This window comes from Nomascus leucogenys, chromosome 1a (genome assembly GCF_006542625.1).
Source record: "Nomascus leucogenys isolate Asia chromosome 1a, Asia_NLE_v1, whole genome shotgun sequence".
NCBI lineage: Eukaryota > Metazoa > Chordata > Mammalia > Primates > Hylobatidae > Nomascus > Nomascus leucogenys.
In genome coordinates this window covers 67,564,224-67,584,177 of record NC_044381.1, presented here as the reverse complement: position 1 = coordinate 67,584,177, position 19,954 = coordinate 67,564,224, and the positions used below count along the sequence as shown (strand labels likewise).

General features: G+C 40.0%; 1 protein-coding gene across 14 annotated transcripts in view; it reads left to right on the top strand.

Annotated features, from left to right (window-relative positions):
* The window catches only part of NIN (ninein), a 115,167-nt gene that overhangs the window by 73,993 nt on the left and 21,220 nt on the right, over positions 1–19,954 (top strand). For 10 of the 14 annotated variants that reach the window (XR_004029617.1, XR_004029620.1, XR_004029616.1 and 7 more), the window contains 9 exons: positions 513–1,015; positions 2,242–4,380; positions 5,982–6,107; positions 6,217–6,286; positions 8,143–8,358; positions 12,796–12,909; positions 16,617–16,739; positions 17,452–17,565; positions 19,262–19,408. Coding sequence is in view for 9 of the 14 variants with exons in the window: in XM_030810306.1 (XP_030666166.1) it covers positions 513–1,015; positions 2,242–4,380; positions 5,982–6,107; positions 6,217–6,286; positions 8,143–8,358; positions 12,796–12,909; positions 16,617–16,739; positions 17,452–17,565; positions 19,262–19,408 (3,552 nt within the window). In the remaining 5 variants the exon portion in view is untranslated. The remainder of the gene's footprint in view (positions 1–512; positions 1,016–2,241; positions 4,381–5,981; positions 6,108–6,216; positions 6,287–8,142; positions 8,359–12,795; positions 12,910–16,616; positions 16,740–17,451; positions 17,566–19,261; positions 19,409–19,954) is intronic. The other 4 variants (XM_030810384.1, XM_030810365.1, XM_012504479.2 and 1 more) reach the window with 2 other exon arrangements.

Here is a 19,954-nt window from a genome sequence, read left to right as displayed (position 1 = left end):
TGGGCAACATGGTGAGACCCCATCTCTACCAAAAAAAAAATTAGGGCATGGTGGTGTGTGCCTGTAGTCCCAACTACTCAGGAGGCTGAGGTGGGAGGATTGCTTGAGCCCAGGAGATGGAGATTGCAGTGAGCCATAATTACACCACTGCACTCCAGCTTGGGTGACAGAGTGAGAACCTGTCTCAAAAAATATATATGTTTCAAGACTCAAGTTTACAGTTGGAAAGGATGCATGGGAAGACAGAGGGTATCTATGTGCAATGGCTGCTCAGTTCTTAATAAAGTTGTTCGGACACTAATAAAATTCAGCCACTTAAAAGAGATATGTAAACCATGCCTGACTTAATATCCTGCTTAAAGTGTTGAATTCAGTTACTTTAAAACAAAATAGGGAAATGAGAAATGTCTTGTGCGGAAAAAAAAAAAAAAAAAGTACTTGCTGCTCCATCACTTCACATTCAGTGACCTTGAGCTGAGTAATCTTGTGGTGGTGTCACTCTCTGCCTTCAGGTGCGCCATTATGAAAAGCAGCTGGACAAAACCGTGGTCAGCTGCGAGAAGGCACAGGAGAACATGAAGCAAAGGCATGAGAACGAAATGCACACCTTAGAAAAACAAATAAGTGACCTTAAAAATGAAATTGCTGAACTTCAGGGGCAAGCAGCAGTGCTCAAGGAGGCACATCATGAGGCCACTTGCAGGCATGAGGAGGAGAAAAAACAACTGCAAGTGAAGCTTGAGGAGGAAAAGACTCACCTGCAGGAGAAGCTGAGGCTGGAACATGAGGTGGAGCTCAAGGCTAGACTGACACAGGCTCAAGCAAGCTTTGAGCGGGAGAGGGAAGGCCTTCAGAGTAGTGTCTGGACAGAAGAGAAGGTGAGAGGCTTGACTCAGGAACTAGAGCAGTTTCATCAGGAGCAGCTGACAAGCCTGGTGGAGAAACACACTCTTGAGAAAGAGGAGTTAAGAAAAGAGCTCTTGGAAAAGCACCAAAGGGAGCTTCAGGAGGGAAGGTAAGAAAGTGAAGGGAAATGGAGCTACCTGGGGTGCCATCCCTCAGGGCATTAGAAGTGCCAGTTGTGGCCGGGCGCGGTGGCTCACACCTGTAATCCCAGCACTTTGGGAGGCTGAGGTGGGTGGATCACGAAGTCAGGAGATGGAGACCACGGTGAAACCCCGTCTTTACTAAAAATACAAAAAAAATTAGCCGGGCGTGGTGGTGGGTGCCTGTAGTCCCAGGTACTCGGGAGGCTGAGGCAGGAGAATGGCGTGAACCCGGGAGGCGGAGCTTGCAGTGAGCAGAGATCGCGCTACTGCACTCCAGCCTGGGCGACAGAGCAAGACTCTGTCTCAAAAAATAAATAAATAAATAAGAAGTGCCAATCGCTTAAGAGACTGGGAGAAATCAGAAGGCATAGTAGCCCATTGATTGAGTAGATTCTTTTAAATATTTTTTACTGTTTTTGCCATTGTTTTGATGTGAACCTACCTTGGGATGATTGGAACTGTTTTTATTTTGTTATGTTTGTAAAAGAGGGAAGTATTCCTCGTATTAAGATTTATTCTACCTCATAAAGCTCAAGAGGAGGATAAGATTATCCCAAAAGTGGTTCCTTCCTAGTTCAATCCTGTTGCTTTCTGAGAAAAGCTATTAATAAACTGGATTCCAGGCAAGGTTACATTTCCTCCCAGAGTTAAGAGACAGCACTCCGTGCTTACCTTCCTCATGTGAAATCCCAGGTTTATTTGAGGGCTTCGTTTCATCACATCCTGATTGACTTGGTGCTGCTTCGTTAAGTAAGAAGCAAAAGCAGAATGAATTTGTTAATATGTGTCATTTATGTGACTGATATCCTATAATGCATGCTTAATTAAAATGAAGGAATGGTATATATTTCCCAAGTTAGGGATTAGATTAATATACATTTGGTCATTTGTCTTTGGTTTAAAAATCCATAAACAAATACATCCGGGAGTATGCCAGAGAAATTAGTTTCTAAGATTTCCCCCTAACTCCAGAGAGGTAAGTCTTTTAAATGAATTATGGCTGCCAGTCTTGGCCTTCAGAAATGAGATCCCTTTCCAGTATAAATGAATCACACAGGAGTAAGTTAAGACCATTTTTAGAGAGTATTTCAGTTGTTTGCTCAGCAGCTTTCTCAGTGCATGGGAAAATGGTTTTTGTTTGCTTCTGGAGTTGGCGGCAGTTTCAATAATGCTGTATGTTGACTATATTTAGGGAAAAAATGGAAACAGAGTGTAATAGAAGAACCTCTCAGATAGAAGCCCAGTTTCAGTCTGATTGTCAGAAAGTCACTGAGAGGTGTGAAAGCACTCTGCAAAGCCTGGAGGGGCGCTACCGCCAAGAGCTCAAGGACCTCCGGGAACAGCAGCGCGAGGAGAAATCCCAGTGGGAATTTGAGAAGGACGAGCTCACCCAGGAGTGTGCAGAAGCCCAGGAGCTGCTGAAAGAGACTCTTAAGAGAGAGAAAGCAACTTCTCTGGTCCTGACCCAGGAGAGAGAGATGCTGGAGAAAACATACAAAGAACATTTGAACAGCATGGTCATCGAGAGAGAGCAGCTACTCCAAGACCTGGAAGACCTAAGAAATGTATCTGAAACCCAGCAAAGCCTGCTGTCTGACCAGATACTCGAGCTGAAGAGCAGTCACAAAAGAGAACTGAGGGAGCGCGAGGAGGTCCTGTGCCAGGCAGGGGCTTCGGAGCAGCTGGCCAGCCAGCGGCTGGAAAGACTAGAAATGGAACGTGACCAGGAAAGGCAGGAAATGATGTCCAAGCTTCTGGCCATGGAGAACATTCACAAAGCGACCTGTGAGAAAGCAGATCGAGAAAGAGCTGAGATGAGCACAGAAATCTCCAGACTTCAGAGTAAAATAAAGGAAATGCAGCAGGCAGCATCTCCTCTCTCCACACTTCAGAGTGGTTGCCAGGTGATAGGAGAGGAGGAGGTGGAAGGAGATGGAGCCCTGTCTCTGCTTCAGCAAGGGGAGCAGCTGTTGGAAGAAAATGGGGACGTCCTCTTAAGCCTGCAGAGAGCTCATGAACAGGCAGTGAAGGAAAATGTGAAAATGGCTACTGAAATTTCTAGATTGCAACAGAGGCTACAAAAGTTAGAGCCAGGGTTAGTAATGTCTTCTTGTTTGGATGAGCCAGCTACTGAGTTTTTTGGAAATACTGCGAGACAAACAGAGCCGTTTTTACAGCAAAACCGAACGAAGCAAGTAGAAGGTGTGACCAGGCGGCATGTCCTAAGTGACCTGGAAGATGATGAGGTCCGGGACCTGGGAAGTACAGGGACGAGCTCTGTTCAGAGACAGCAAGTCAAAAGAGAGGAGTCTGAAGCTTCAGTAGAGGGTTTTTCCGAGCTTGAAAACAGTGAAGAGACCAGGACTGAATCCTGGGAGCTGAAGAATCAGATTAGTCAGCTTCAGGAACAGCTAATGATGTTATGTGCGGACTGTGATCGAGCTTCTGAAAAGAAACAGGACCTACTTTTTGATGTTTCTGTGCTAAAAAAGAAACTGAAGATGCTTGAGAGAATCCCTGAGGCTTCTCCCAAATATAAGCTGTTGTATGAAGATGTGAGCCAAGAAAATGACTGCCTTCAGGAAGAGCTGAGAATGATGGAGACACGCTACGATGAGGCACTAGAAAATAACAAAGAACTCACTGCAGAGGTTTTCAGGTTGCAGGATGAGCTGAAGAAAATGGAGGAAGTCACCGAAACATTCCTTAGCCTGGAAAAGAGTTACGATGAGGTCAAAATAGAAAATGAGGAGCTGAATGTTCTGGTTTTGAGACTTCAAGGCAAGATTGAGAAGCTGCAGGAAAGCGTGGTCCAGCGGTGTGACTGCTGCTTATGGGAAGCCAGTTTAGAGAACCTGGAAATCGAACCTGATGGAAATATACTCCAGCTCAATCAGACACTGGAAGAGTGTGTGCCCAGCGTTAGGAGTGTACATCATGTCATAGAAGAATGTAAGCAAGAAAACCAGTACCTTGAGGGGAACACACAGCTCTTGGAAAAAGTAAAAGCACACGAAATTGCCTGGTTACATGGAACAATTCAGGCACATCAAGAAAGGCCAAGAGTACAGAATCAAGTTATACTGGAGGAAAACGCTACTCTCCTAGGCTTTCAAGACAAACATTTTCAGCGTCAGGCCACAATAGCAGAGTTAGAACTGGAGAAAACAAAGTTACAGGAGCTGACTAGGAAGTTGAAGGAGAGAGTCACTATTTTAGTTAAGCAAAAAGATGTGCTTTCTCAAGGAGAAAAGGAGGAAGAGCTGAAGGCAATGATGCATGACTTGCAGATCACGTGCAGTGAGATGCAGCAAAAAGTTGAACTTCTGAGGTAATGTATGTACACCTTCTAGACGTCACGAATCCCACAGAGCACCTCACCAGATTTAACTTCCACTGCTTGCCGTGCCTAGAGAAACTAACCTGTTAGTCTTCAAGAAGAGAGCAGTACTCTCTAGACTTCCTTCTGCTTCTGTGCCGTGTTAACAAATAAAATAACCTTGTTTAGGAGGCATTCCCTTCCTCTGTAGCAAACAAATGTTCATATGGGGTGTGAAAGTTCACAATGGCGAGTGTTTGCTGTTTAACCACGTGCATCCTCAATGTACCTCTTTAACTTTTTTCTTGGACTTATTTCATTTGGATGGATAGGGTTTTTTTTTTTTTTTTTTTTTTTGCTAAGTGGTACTTTCCTCATTTTGAGGAAACATGTTATATACAAATGAATGACTTTTTGTGTATTATTAGTAGATAAGATCTCACTTCTTATGCTAATATAGAAAAAATGTTCTGTCTTTATAGTTTTGTGCTCATATCACTTGAAGCACATGCTGATAACCCATAAACAGTGCAAATGGCTAGGCACCATGGCTTAAACGCCTGCAATCTCAACTGTTTGGGAGGCCAAGGCAAGAGGATTTCTTGAGGCCAGGAGTTTCCAGACGAGCCTAGGGAACATAGCGAGACTGCCTCTACAGAAAAATAAAAAAAAATGTTTGCTGGGCGTGGCGGTGCACACCTGTGGTCCCAGCTACTTGGGAGGCCGAGGTGGGAGGGATGCTTGAGCTTGAGAGGTAAAAGCTGCAGTGAGTCATGATCATGCCATCACACTCCAGACTGGGTGACAGAGTGAGACCCTGTCTCTTTAAAAAAAAAGAGACAAAACAAAACAGTGGAAATTTATCTTAGAACATATAATTTGAGGAGCCTCCAGATTCTAATAAATATGCTTGAAAAGCAGAGATACAAGCAGAATTATTTTGAACCACTGCCCACTTGACATTGTAAAATTGCATAGTCTAGCAAATTTGGTTTTTCAAAAAAAAAAAAAAAAAACTTGTAAACTATTACAGGAAGTCTGAAATGTCTCTGAAATAATTTAATTCTGAATGTAGTTTTTCCTCTTCTTCAGACCATTTTTAGTCCTAAAAATCAGAATATAATGAGATGAATAAAATCACAAAGTAAACAGTATACATATTTCATTATGGCCCTTTGATTTACATAGAGAATTTTCTTTCCCTAGGTACCCGGGGGCCTAAAACTAAGCTAATATAGCTTTGTAACGTGGCTTATGTGTATTCAGAACAGGTAGGACTTGAGACTGAGATAAATGAAGTCATTTGCTCAAAGCAGTATGCTTGCCATTGAGAAAAATCAACAACCAGAATGAGCATTGAGTCTCGATTCATTTCTCCAGGCTTAAGGGTTTTTTAGCTACACTTCTCTAACATCTTTTAGTGAAATTCTTACTTCCCAAAAGAAATGTGTCAATATGTCGTAACTCAATTTCCAAATACTAAGAGACTACTAATTTAGACTTTTCTTTTTAACTGGCATTGAATACTCATCCTTTTGGATGTTACTAGAAAATATTTTCCAAAGATGCCAGATGACTGCCTTGTAACTTTTTTTTCAATCTCTGTGCTTCAGATATGAATCTGAAAAGCTTCAACAGGAAAATTCTATTTTGAGAAATGAAATTACTACTTTAAATGAAGAAGATAGCATTTCTAACCTGAAATTAGGGACATTAAATGGATCTCAGGAAGAAATGTGGTAAGACGTATACTTACATTTTCCTAAGACATTTTTGCAAAGACTAAAATTCTTTTACATCAGCTTTTAAAGCCTAACCATTAAATTTTATTTTCATCATTCCTTTTAGGCAAAAAACGGAAACTGTAAAACAAGAAAATGCTGCAGTTCAGAAGATGGTTGAAAATTTAAAGAAACAGGTAAGGAAATACTTAATATTTCTCAATGTTTTTTGATTCCAAAATTTTCCCGTTTTTTGAAATTTATAAATTTACAGCACACGGTAATGAATAGCATATAGCTAATGATGGTAAGGTTGTAAATTCTGAATTTGCAAATGGAAACTTACCTCATACTGACTCTAAACTAGCTTCCTGTTTTATGTTAAATAATGTATATATTATTCTAGGCCCTAAGTGCTTGATAAAGCTTTATAATCAGCAGAATTGAGGAGGTGATACCTCTAAAACCATACCTATGAAATACTAGCTCTAGCCCTTGTGCAGTTTCAGTCAATGTTAGCCCTTCCTTTTTCCTCACCATGATTGAAAGCAGAAAGTTTAGGGCAGAATTTCACATATACAGAATGCCAGCTAATCAGCATATCATTTCACAGAATTACAATTTATTCAGATAGCTGTTGCCATTCAGTGCTCAATTTGTATAATCTTACAACATGCAGTTATAAAAAGGGAAGGCCATTTAAGAATCTGTCTGAACCAGTCAAAAGACAAGGACATATTGGGAAAGAGTATTTTCAGCACTTGAAATAGACAAGGTGTTGACATCCAAAATGTATTTTGGACTCTTGCAAATAAATGGGAAAATCCAGTTGAAATATAGGCAATCTATATGAATGGTGAAGTCACAGAAAAAAAAAGAATACAAAAAATGGTTAGCCTTATTAGTGATTAGAGAAGTGCAAATTCAGTAAGTGTCTTTTTTTAACCTATTAAATTAGCAAAAAGTTAAGATTGATATCTAGTATTTAAAAGGATGTGAGGAAATCACTGTGCCCATGCATTGTTGTTAGGATTATAAGGTGGTAGCACTGTGAGGAAGACATATTGGAGATATCTGTTGAAACAGTAATGAATATATATATATATATATATATATATATATATATATACACACACACACATAGATCTTCTAACCCAGCAATCTACTTCTAAAAAATAATTCTAAATACAAAATGCTACCATGTATAAATGGATTTTCTAAAAGATCCATTTAAAAGAAATAATGATTTTTAAAACTTTATCAATATGGGAACAGATAAATGCATTATGGAATATCCTACTACATGGAATATCCTATAGCCAATAAAAAGTAGTATGTGGTGGTTGCTGAACACACTGACTTGGAAAGAGTCTTTTTTTTTTTTTGAGACAGAGTTTCGCTCTTGTTGCCCAGGCTGGAGTGCAATGGCGCGATCTCGGCTCACTGCAACTTCTGCCCCCTGGGTTCAAGCGATTCTCCTGTCTCAGCCTCCCCAATAGCTGGGATTACAGGCACATGCCACCACACCCGGCTAATTTTTGTATTATTAGTAGAGATGGGGTTTCATCACATTGTTCAGGCTGGTCTCGAACTCCTGACCTCAGGTGATCCACCTGTCTCGGCGTCCCAAAGTGCTGGGATTACAGGCGTGAGCCACCGTGCCCACCTGGAAAGAGTCTTTAAGTAAGTAAGTAGAAAAAGCAAACTGTCCAAACATAAAATTTCCAAATTGTTGCTAAAGAGAAGAAAAGAATCTGTATGTGTGTATGGGTTCTGTATATGCATAGAAAATGATCTGGAGGGACACGTATCCAGCTGTGGACAATGGGCTGCCCTGTAGAGTGGGGTTAGTCTGAGTGTCTCACTTCTTCATACACTTGTGAATGGAATGAATTTGTAATAATGAGGGTGTATTATTTCTGTTTTGAAATATATATATATTTTAAACTTTATATAGAGAGGGAAAAGACAATTATGTCTCTAAATCTGTTTTTTTTTTTTTTTAGCACAAGTAGGGTAACAAGTTTTAAAAACTTATTTTAATTTTAATTAGATTTCAGAATTAAAAATCAAAAACCAACAGTTGGATTTGGAAAATACAGAACTTAGCCAAAAGAACTCTCAAAACCAGGAAAAACTGCAAGAACTTAATCAACGTCTAACAGAAATGCTATGCCAGAAGGAAAAAGAGCCAGGAAACAGTGCATTGGAGGAACGGGAACAAGAGAAGTTTAATCTGAAAGAAGAACTGGAACGTTGTAAAGTGCAGGTATGGTCTGTAGCCACCTGACAGCTTTTTTTGAGGAAATCCCACGAAATAGAAGAAATGTTTATATTAAACTTCCTTAAACATAAAGCCTTAGTAATTAAAACAGTATGGTCCTGGCACATGAATAGACAAGTAGATAAGTGGAATAGAAAGGCTAGAATTAGACCCAAATACAAATGGAAATGTAATGTATAGCCAAGGCCACTTCTCAAACCACTGGGGTAAAGATGGACTTTTTAATTAATGGTGCCTGAACAACTGAGTAGACATTTGGAAATAGATAAAATTAGACCTATATTTCATTCCATGCACAAGGATAAACTTAATTGGATTAGGAGACTAAATATAAAAAATAAAACTATACAAATATTTGAAGAAAATATGGGTGAATTTGTCTTTAACCCTGGTGTAAAGAAAGCCTATTTAACTGTAACTCAAAAACCAGAGGCAATAAAAGAAAACATTGATTATATGTTAAAAAATGTTTACTTGGCAAAAAGATACCATAAACAAAGTTAGAAGACAGCTGACAAACTAGGAGAAAATATTCATAACATATACCACAGTGAGAAGTCCTAATATCCCTGCTAGTAAAGAACTCTTAAAAATGGAGGGACATGGGACCAAAAATTTGATAGCAAAATGGGAGAAACATACGAACAAATAAATCATATACAAAAGATAAAAATGGGCCAGGCGTGGTGGCTCACACCTGCAATCCCAGCACTTTGGGAGGCCGAGGCAGGAGAATAGCTTGAGCCTAGGAGTTCAAGACCAGCCTGGACAACATAGCAAGACGCCATCTCTACAAAAAGTTTAAAAATTGGCTGGGTATAGTGGCACACACCTGTGGTCCTAGCTACTCAGGAAGCTGAGGCAGGAGGATCCCTTGAGCCCAGGAGTTCGAGGCTGTACCACTACTCTAGCCTGGGTGAGACCCTATCTCTAAATAATAAAATCAAATTATTAAAATGGCCCTCAAAGCTATGGAAAAATGTTCAGAATCACTCAAAATTAGAGAAACACAAAATAAAACAACACTGTTGTATAATTTCTCACCTATAAGACTGGCATCAATTTTAAAATATGACAGCATACTCTGTTGGTAAGGCTGTGGGGAAACAGACTCTTTCATGCTTTGCTGGGAGAATACAAACTGATACCGCCTTTTTGTAGGTGAATTTGACAATACCTAACAAAATTACATATGTACCTAGCTTTTGCCCTGGAAATCTCACTTCTAGGAATCTACCCTAAAGATACCACCCCAACAATATGAAAACTCATATGCAGAGGGTTACTCACTGCAGCACTGTTTCTAATTGCAAAATTGTGGAAACAACATAGATGCTGATATGTAGGAGAGTAGGTGAATAAATGTGGGGGGTATGTCCATACCATGAAGTAGTACTGTGCAGCTGTTCAAGAAAAAGGAAGAAAAGAAATCCCTATTTATATGAAATGATTTCCAACACATACTGTTAAGTGAAAAAAGAAAAGTGCAAAAAAGTATCTATAAAATGCCTTTGTGCATGTAAGAAAGGGATATTAAAAAGTACACGTCTGGTCATTTGTGCAAAAGAAACACAAGAATGATAATCCAGAAACTAAAAAGGGAGGGTGGGAAAGGGATGGAACAGAAGAATGAGAATGCGCTAGAAGGGACGAGGAAGAACAGTGACACTTCTCTGAGTTTATCTTTTCGTATAGCTCTGACTCTTAGAACCATAGTAATGTTTCACATACTCTTTACTTACCCCCAAAATAAGTGCACAAGTAAAACTAATCAATATGGTAGTGGTGGGAGAAGAAACCCAAAGGGAGCACATACGTGAACAGATGAGCCTAACTGTGTTATAAATGGGTAATATAACCACACTAGGGAAGAAAACAATTATCTTAAGTAATTCCAAAATTAATATCTTGACTGGATACTATCCAGGCTAAAGACAAGATGAACTGTATCTACACGCTATGATAATCTAGTCAGTAAACAGGATTCTTATGAGAGGTATGGGTAATTCTGAAACTACTATATGTATTACTAGAATTGAACAAATAAGTAAATATGTTGTGAGCAATAAGAACTAGATTTCTCACTGTTGGAGAAGAAGTCGCAAGTGGGGCAATGGGGAATGCTAAGATGAGCCCTCTGATGTTAGATTGAGATCTGAGATATTTGGATAAACTCATGGTTTCTAATATATATACAAAGCTAGATAGATACAGAAACATAGATGTGTATATATGCATGGATTGCCCAGATCTTGTTTACTAAGCACCATTCTCCTATAAAATGAACCAGGGTTCCTTGGAAAAATGATTGATTCTAGGGCTAGGGCAGAGAAAAATACAGGATAAGCCTGGAACATCTCATGGGGCCAGAAGGAAAAAGGTGTTTTAAAAAAAAAAAAAAGGACATGTCAAAAGGGCCTGTGTCCTGATGGCCAAAGCTGGAACAATTTGATCACCAAAATAAATGATAGTGTAGAATAAAGTAAGTATAATTATGAAATAAACAGACTACAGTAAATACCAGCCAGGTATAGTGGCTCATGCCTGTAGTCCCAGCACTTTGTGAGGTCAAGGCAGGTGGATCACTTGAGCCCAGGAGTTTGTAACCAGCCTGGCCAACATGGTGAAACCCCGTCTCTACAAAAAATACAAAAAAAATTAGCAGGGCATGGTGGCATGCCCCTATAGTCTCAGCTATTCAGGAGGCTGAGGCAGAAGAATCGCTTGAGCCCGGGAGGTCGAGGCTGCAGTGAGCCAGGATTGCACCACTGCACTTCAGTCTGGGCAACAGAGTGAGACCTTGTCTCCCCACCAAAAAAGTTGAATAAATAAATAAATAAATATGAGTCCATATTGATGTAAAAATTTAAGCTGGGAGGGAAAACAACAGCTCTAATTCCAATTAATAAATGAAGAAGAAAATAGAAAATCATCATTAGGCAAACACCCCAGTAATAATAGTTGTAGACAACATGCATTGATAGATGTTAAAATTAATAAGCAGAAGTTTGAGGAGAAATAGGATTTGTATAGTCTCAAAGTATCTCCTCCAAGAAAAAGACAGTAATTTTACAGTGGAGAAACATGCAAAACTTACCTTAGAAATCATGAAGTCTTTGCCCATGTCTGTGTCCTGAATGGTACTGCCTAGGTTTTCTTCTAGGGTTGTTAATGGTTTTGGGTCTTACATTTAAGTCTTTAATCCATCTTGAGTTAGTTTTTGTATAAGGTATAAGGAAGGGGTCCGGTTTCAATCTGCATATGGCTAGCCAGTTTTCCCAACACCATTTATTAAATAGGGAATCCTTTCCCCATTTCTTGTTTTTGTCAGGTTTGTCAAAGATCACATGGTTGTAGATGTGTGGTGTTATTTCTGAGGCCTCTGTTCTGTTCCATTGGTCTATATATCTGCTTTGGTACCAGTACTATGCTGTTTTGGTTACTGTAGCCTTGTAGCAGAGTTTGAAGTCAGGTAGCGTGATGCCCCCAGCTTTGTTCTTTTTGCTTAGGATTGTCTTGGCTATACAGGCTCCTTTTTGGTTCCATATGAAATTTAAAGTAGTTTTTTTCTAAATCTGTGAAGAAAGTCAATGATAGCTTGATGGGAATAGTACTGAATCTATAAATTACTTTGAGCAGTATGGCCATTTTCATGATATTGATTTTATCTATCCATGAGCAGGGAATGTTTTCCATTTGTTTGTGTCCTCTCTTATTTCCTTTGAGCAGTGGTTTGTAGTTCTTGAAGAGGTCCTTCACGTCCCTTGTAATTTGTATTCCTGGGTATTTTATTCTCTTTATAGCAATTGTGAATGGAAGTTCACTCATGATTTGGCTACCTATTATTGGTATATAGGAATGCTTGTGATTTTTGCACATTGATTTTGTATCCTGAGACTTTGCTGAAGTTGCTTATCAGCTTAAGGAGATTTGGGGCTGAGACAACGGGGTTTTCTAAATATACGATCATGTCATCTGCAAACAGAGACAATTTGATTTCCTCTCTTCCTATTTGAATACCCTTTCTTTCTCTTGCCTGACTGCCCTGGCCAGAACTTCCAACACTATGTTGAATAGGAGTGGTGAGAGAGGGCATCCTTGTCTTGTGCCAGTTTTCAAAGGGAATGCTTCCAGCCTTTGCCCATTATGATATTGGCTGTGGGTTTGTCATAAATAGCTCTTATCATCTGGAGATACATTCTATCAATACCTGTTTATTGAGAGTTTTTAGCATGAAGTGATGTTGAATTTTCCATGCCATTTAAGTGGAAAGTCTTTGACATATAAGGATAAAAAATGGTCATTAGATAGTGTCATTGAGTTCATATTATTGTTTCCTTAATATGGCCTTTTGTGAACCTGGTAAGTTTCCCTAGCCTAAATATGTATGTCTGTTATTTGACTTTTTTATTTTTCTCTTAGTCCTCCACTTTAGTGTCTTCTCTGGAGGCGGAGCTCTCTGAAGTTAAAATACAGACCCATATTGTGGAACAGGAAAACCTCCTTCTCAAAGAAGAACTGGAGAAAATGAAACAGGTAAGGCTGTGTGCAGCTAAGGGGGGTTCACAGAACAATATGTACCTGGTGGGCTCCTGTCGGGCTGGTATTACTAGCCACCAGTTGTCCTTTGTACCAAGTCCCGTCAACTAGCTTGGTAGCTGAGGACATACTGCTTGGCAAAGTTGAGGACCTGAAGTGCAAAATCCTTTTTGTAAAGGCTATTGCTAATTATCCATGTGTCTAACATATATGTTGTACACTCTAAAATCCCCCCCCCTTTTTTTTTTAAGAGTTTCCTTCTTCCCTCTGTTGCCTAGGCTGGAGTGCAATGGTGTGATCTCAGCTCACTGCAACCTCTGGCTCCTAGGCTCAAGCAATTCTCGTGCCTCAGCCTCCCGAGCAGCTGGGATTACAGGTGCCCACCACCACGCCCAGATAATTTTTGTGTTTTTAGTAGAGGTGGGGTTTTGCCATGTTGGCCAGGCTGGTCTTGAATTCCTGGGCTCAGGCAAGCCACCCATGTCAGCCCCCTAAAGTGCTGGGATTACAGGCGTGAGCCACTGCATCCGGCCCACTCTAAAATTCTATTATCATAAATGAATCCCAACCACTTCAGTTTAAGAAATTGTTGTTCTGTCACCCAGCCAGGTTATAAAGTAACATATGTTTGTCTAAAAGGAGGGGGACTATTTGCTTATAACTTTTCTAATTCTGTTCACACTGATTTTTGAGGCACTGAAGAAGCTGATCCTTCTGCCTTTTTCTGTAGCAACTATGAGGCATCAGTTCTAGAGCATGATGGCATGCAGTCTCACTTATGATTGTGGCCTTCAGAAGCCTATTTCAAAGTTTCAAAGGCTTAACTTTAGGCCACGCGCAGTGGCTCATGCCTGTAATCCTAATACTTTGGGAGGCCAAGGTGGGCAGATCACTTGAGGCCAAGAATTTGAGACCAGCCTGGGCAACAGGACAAAACCATATCTCTACAAAAAAATTAGCTAGGTGTAGTGGTGTGCATCTGTAGTCCCAGCTACTCAGGAGGCTGAGATGGGTGGATCACCTGAGCTCGGGAAGTCAAGCCTCCAGTGAGCTGAGATTGTGCTACTGTGCCCCTGCACTCCAGCCTGGGCGACAGAATACCCTGTCTCAAAAAAGAAAGAAAAAAGGCTTAATTTTAAATATGAAAATATGAAAGAGGTCTCAACTTAAAAATTATGTCCTCTCATGGAGAAATGCATTGTTGGAAAAAAAAATTTGCGTCCTAAACATTGTCCTGTTTTCAGTATTTACAGGAGTCTTTCAATTGGAACAATCTTGATTTATAAGTAGGAAAATTTAGTTGTTCCATTTTACTTGTTTACTTCAGCATCAGATTATGATGGCACTCATAAAATTTTCTTTCTTCTGTCTCTTCAGCCTGTAAGCACAAAGTTGTCCTTTCCTGAATGTGGAAACATTGAGTCTGTAAATCTGGTATTATGTTTATGTTGATCTGATTGATTCCTATGCGTCTTGCTTTCTTAATAGCATTATAAAACCCTCAGGGTATGTGTGTCTTTCATAATGCCTAGTATAGTACTGGTACTCAATAGGTGCTTTGTAAGAATCTTTTCAAGTCAACTACTGCTGTGCAAAATGCATGTTCTGCTGTGATAGAGAAGTCGCCTGTCCATATAAACATAACAGAAGTTAAAACTCATAGGGCCTTTCTGTGGTGTGGTGAAGTATTCCAAGGCTGTTATTACCAACTTTATCTTAATTAACTTGAGCATCCTTTTTTCCTTGACTTTTTGAAAGCCTGTCTGTTGTTCAGCCTTTAGATGATAATGATAGGTTTCAAATTCATAGTATGGGAAATGTGTGCTTTGTGGCTTTGCTAAGCTGGAGAACAGAAGGAAAGCAGCAGAGCTAGGAGAAAAACAACATGATGGGGATGTCATTCAGCACCTTTTTATTGCCTTTTTTTTTTTTAAACAGGCATTGGTATAAATAGTGAGATGAAGAAATAGTGAGCCTGGTCTGCCTTTGGTAGAAAGTTGTTTTATCAGACATCTGGAACCTTTTGGATCCCAAGAATAGGGTAGCATCAGCCCATCATTGCTATTATACAACGTGGACCTAGAAGGCATGTGTCACTCTGTATGATATCGTGATTCATAGTTCACAAAGCCCTTCTATGTGTGTTATCTATTGCACTGAAAGGAAACACAAATAGCGTCAGCAAAAGTCACATACCAGTTTACAGACATCCAAAATGGTATCAAGCTTTATGGGTGTCTGGAGGGTGGGAAGACAAGGCAGTGGATAAAGTAGAAGGTCCTTTATTAAACCAGTGCCCGGGTATTTCAAAATACATTTTCCTATATCCTTCTGACTTGTTCAGATTTGTAAGGTATGCTGGATTTGTCACCAGTTGAAGACAAGATTCAACCCTGAAAGTCTGTTTTGTCATACTATTCCTACAGCTAAATGTGAAAGAATTTCAGGTTTAGGAAGTAGAAAGATGGTCGTAAAATCATAATGATAATAAAGAATTGAAGAGTCAAGTGAAATAGAGGAAAGTTAAAAACCTATGAACTATGGGAAAGGGTTAAGAAGTGTAAGAAACAGCCTCTTTAAAGCATGGGTTCTCAAAAGGGTGAAGGGGTAAGGATTGCTCCCCTGCCCCAGAACATTTATCAATGTCTGGGCACATTTTTTGTTTTCACAACTAGAAGGTGGGGGGTTACTGGCATCTTTTGAGTAAAGCCAGAGACGCTGTGAAACATCCTACAGTGTCCAGAATTCCTCCCGACTTCCAACTCCTGACGAAGAATTATCCAGCCCAAAATGAGACTAGTACCAGCACTGATGTTGAAGAGGAATAAAAACAGTATTTGGTTTGTCTTGATTTCATGAAGTGGAGAGAAAAAGCCAGTGTGTTCACACCAACAACATTTTACTGGCCAGTCAGCATAGGCACCTTCTGAAAGGAAGAGTACAGGGAACAAGCTGAAAACACGGTTTTATCTTTAAACTTGCCTTTGGGTTGTTACTTGTATGTGGTTCATTCCAATTCTAGGGTTTTGTTTTGTTTTGTTTTGGAGACAGAGTCTCTGTCGCCCAGCCTGGAGTGCAGTCATCTCGGCTCACTGCAGCCTCCGCCTCCCAGGTTCAAGCGATTCTCCTGCCTCAGCCTCCTGAGTAGCTGGGATTACAGGCATGCACCACCACGCCTGGCTAATTATTTTTAATACAGACAGGGTTTCGCCATGTTCACCAGGCTGACCTCAAACTCCTGAGGTCAAGTGATCCTCCCCACCTTGGCTTCCCAAAGTGCTGGGATTACAGGTGTGAGCCACCCCCGCAGCCCAATTCTATAGTCTTGACTGATTTTTTGAAAAACATTTTTCTTGTTAAAAGCATGAGGAAAATGTAATATATGCCACATGTGTTAAATTGATGATAGAATGGCAGTATGTTATTTTATCCTGAAGGTAAAATGGAGAGCTAGGATCATTATTTAACAATGTCTGCCTGGTTGAATCTACCTAAGCAGACATTTCAACAGTCAACTGGGGAACAGAAAGAAGCCAGAAGGGAATCCTTGAAGTTTATTACAGTCTCTGCTAGAGTTTATGTCCTCTGAAATATCTACAGATAAGCAAATAGCAGCAGCCGTGAAAATGCCCTATTTAGAAATACCCCTTTGTACTTACAGCCATGAGATGTGATGGGAGGGTCCATTTGTTTATCTCTTACAGCTGCACAGATGTCCTGATCTCTCTGACTTCCAGCAAAAAATCTCTAGTGTTCTAACCTACAACGAAAAACTGCTGAAAGAAAAGGAAGCTCTGAGTGAGGAATTAAATAGCTGTGTCGATAAGGTAGTAGAAGTAATAAGACTTTACCATCGTCGTATACAATACACACCGTAATGAACCTTTCTCTGTGGACAGTGGCACAGGGGCCTCCTGTGGTAGTCTGTTGTTCCAGAGTGTCCTGGAGCAGCATTTCTTTGGCATTCTGTGACCCTAGACTTCCTGCAGCCAAGACTGATGAAGTCTAAATTAGTTGTTTACTAATTATATTATTAAACTCGATAATATAAAATTTCTCATTATCATATCACAGTGCTACTTTATACCGCTATTTTGTTATAATATAAATTATGTATTTAATAATCTGAGATCAATTTCATAGATAAACGCTTTTTTTTCTATTTTCTTTAGCAAATCCAAAAACACCACCTTTTTTCCCCACCTGCCTTAATAGATATTCTATGTTTTCTTCCTATGGTATGCTGTTGAGATTTTTAATGGCCTTCCAGCTTACCATCTTCCACCCTCAAAATATGAGGCAATAGAAAAGAAAAATAGGAAATTTCCAAAAAGAAGCAACTCCTCAAAATTAGATGTATAAAACAGTCTTTGGATTGTCTTGATTTGGAGCCAGGAAGACCATTTCCTTTGACCTTGCCCTGCTCCCCTACATAAATAGATGGTACTTGTTCTTGACAGCGTAAGTGCAGGCATATAAGTTAAGGCTAGCTATGTTTGCACAAATGCCCTCTTACCTCTTTTTCCCTTCCTTAAACAGTTGGCAAAATCAAGTCTTTTAGAGCACAGAATTGCGACGATGAAGCAGGAACAGAAATCCTGGGAACATCAGAGTGCGAGCTTAAAGTCACAGCTGGTGGCTTCTCAGGAAAAGGTACGTGGACAATTCTTGTTTCATCTTCACAGTTAGTATTCTCCTAGATCTTCCAACAGAAATCCCAGTAAAAAGAATGTTCCAGGTAGAAGTAGCGTTAAGAGGGTTCCAAATGATTCAATTTGACCAACGCTTGATGTGTGTTTATAGTGTGGCAAGGCTGGGCGTGGTGGCTCACCAGCACCTTGGGAGGCCGAGGTGGGCAGATCACTTGAGGTCAGGAGTTCGAAATCAGCCTGGCCAACATGGTGAAACCTCATCTCTAGTAAAAATTTAAAAAAAAAAAAAAAAAAGCCGGGTGTGATGGCAGGTGCCTGTAGTCCCAGCTACTCCGAAGGCTGAGGCAGGAGAATTGTTTGGACCTAGGAGGCGGAGGATGCAGTGAGCCAAGATCACGCTAGTACACTTCAGCCTGGATGACAGAGCGAGACTCCATCTCAAAAAAAAAAAAGTAAATATAGTATGACAAAATGATTTAAATAATATTGCAAATATATTGCAGCAAAATAATTTAAATGATATTTCCCTCAAAGTTTACTAATTATGAAGGCTTGAGAATAGTGCATAAAAATGACTGCTTGTTCCTAATTTATAAATAGGACCTCTAAGGCAGTTTATGCCCTATTTTAAAGATCTGTATCAACATTCCTTTTATGAATTTAAATTTTTAAAATTTATATGCGATATTAGCGTAAAATAGGATTCTTCTTTAAGAGGTGAGGTCTCAGCCAGGCACAGTGGCTCACGCCCGTAATCCCAGCACTTTGGGAGGCCAAGGTGGGCGGATCAGGAGGTCAAGAGATCAAGACCATCCTGGCTAACACAGTGAAACCCCGTCTCTACTAAAAAATACAAAAAATTAGCTGAGCGTGGTGGCAAGCGCTTGTAGTCCCAGCTACTGGTGAGGCTGAGGCAGGAGAATGGCGTGAACCTGGGAGGCGGAGGTTGCAGTGAGCCATCGTGCCACTGCACTCTAGCCTGGGCAACAGAGCAAGACTCTGTCTCCAAAAAAAAAAAAAAAAAAAAAAAAGAGGTGAGATCTCCCTTTGTATCTCAGGCCAGATCACCACCTGCTGCCACCTCAAACTCCTGGGCTCAAAGGATTCTCCCGCCTCAGCCTTCCAGGTAGCTGGGACTACAGGCGCACGCCACCACACTCAGCTTTTTATTTTTTGTAGAGATGGGGGGTCTTGCCATCTTGCCTAGACTAGTTTCAAACTCCTGGGCTCAAGCGATCCTCCTGCCTTGGCCTCCTAAAGTGCTGGGATTCCTGGTGTGGGCCACCATGCCTAGCCTAGAATAGGATTCTACAAGTATATATTTTTATTTTCAGCTAAGAGGGTCCTTTGCAGTCCAACATCATAGGCTAAAACATAATTTCTACAAAATTCAGTGAAACCATCTTTTGTGATGCCAGTTGGCACCCATTGGTTCTGTAAGATACCGTTTAGTACTCTACCAGATGACTATCAGCAATACCTTGCTCCATAGTTCATCATTGTCCTAAATATAATTTAACATCCTGTAAATATACATACTGTCCTGGGTTTCCACTGAGCTACTGACAAGAAAGCTGGATTTAGTAAAGAGAAACAAACGGACTTGAAAGTTCTTTTGTCCTTATTCATTCCTGAACATGCTAGAGGTGAGACCACAAGAGTTTGTGTAGCAGTAAAAGATCGTTCTCACAATACAGGTTCAGAATTTAGAAGACGCCCTGCAGAATGTAAACCTGCAAATGTCCCGGTTGAAATCTGACCTACGAGTGACTCAGCAGGAAAAGGAGGCTTTAAAACAAGAAGTGATATCTTTGCATAAGCAACTTCAGAATGCTGGTGGCAAGGTGATTTGTTCTTTTTTTATTTAGGTATAAGTTATTTACAGTAAAGTACACAAATCTTAAGACTACAACTTGGTTATTTTTATGTGTATATGCATGTATATATAAATATGCATATCTCATATATCTGTGTTTGTATAACCATCACTTAGATAAAAATGTAGAACATTTCCAGCACCCAGCAGGCTCTCTCTTGTTCCTTCCAGTTAGTAACCCCAAGGGAACCACTTTTGTACCCTCTGTCACTGTAGTTTAGGGATGCTTTTTTCTAAACTTCATATAAATGAAACCATAGTGATATAAAACACATCTTTTTTTTGTATTGAGCAAGTCAGACCATGGCTGAGTTGAGTTTTGTAATAACAAAACTAAAACATTTTCTTAAATGATAGATAAAAGTATTTGTGTGACCTTAAAAAATATCAAATGTAGAAAAACATTGCAAGAAATTAATCTGGGAACTTATACACAGACTTGCAAAAAAGTACAGCTTCTGCTAAAAAGGCATAAAACAATAGTATTGAATTTCAGGAGATAATTCATTGCTAC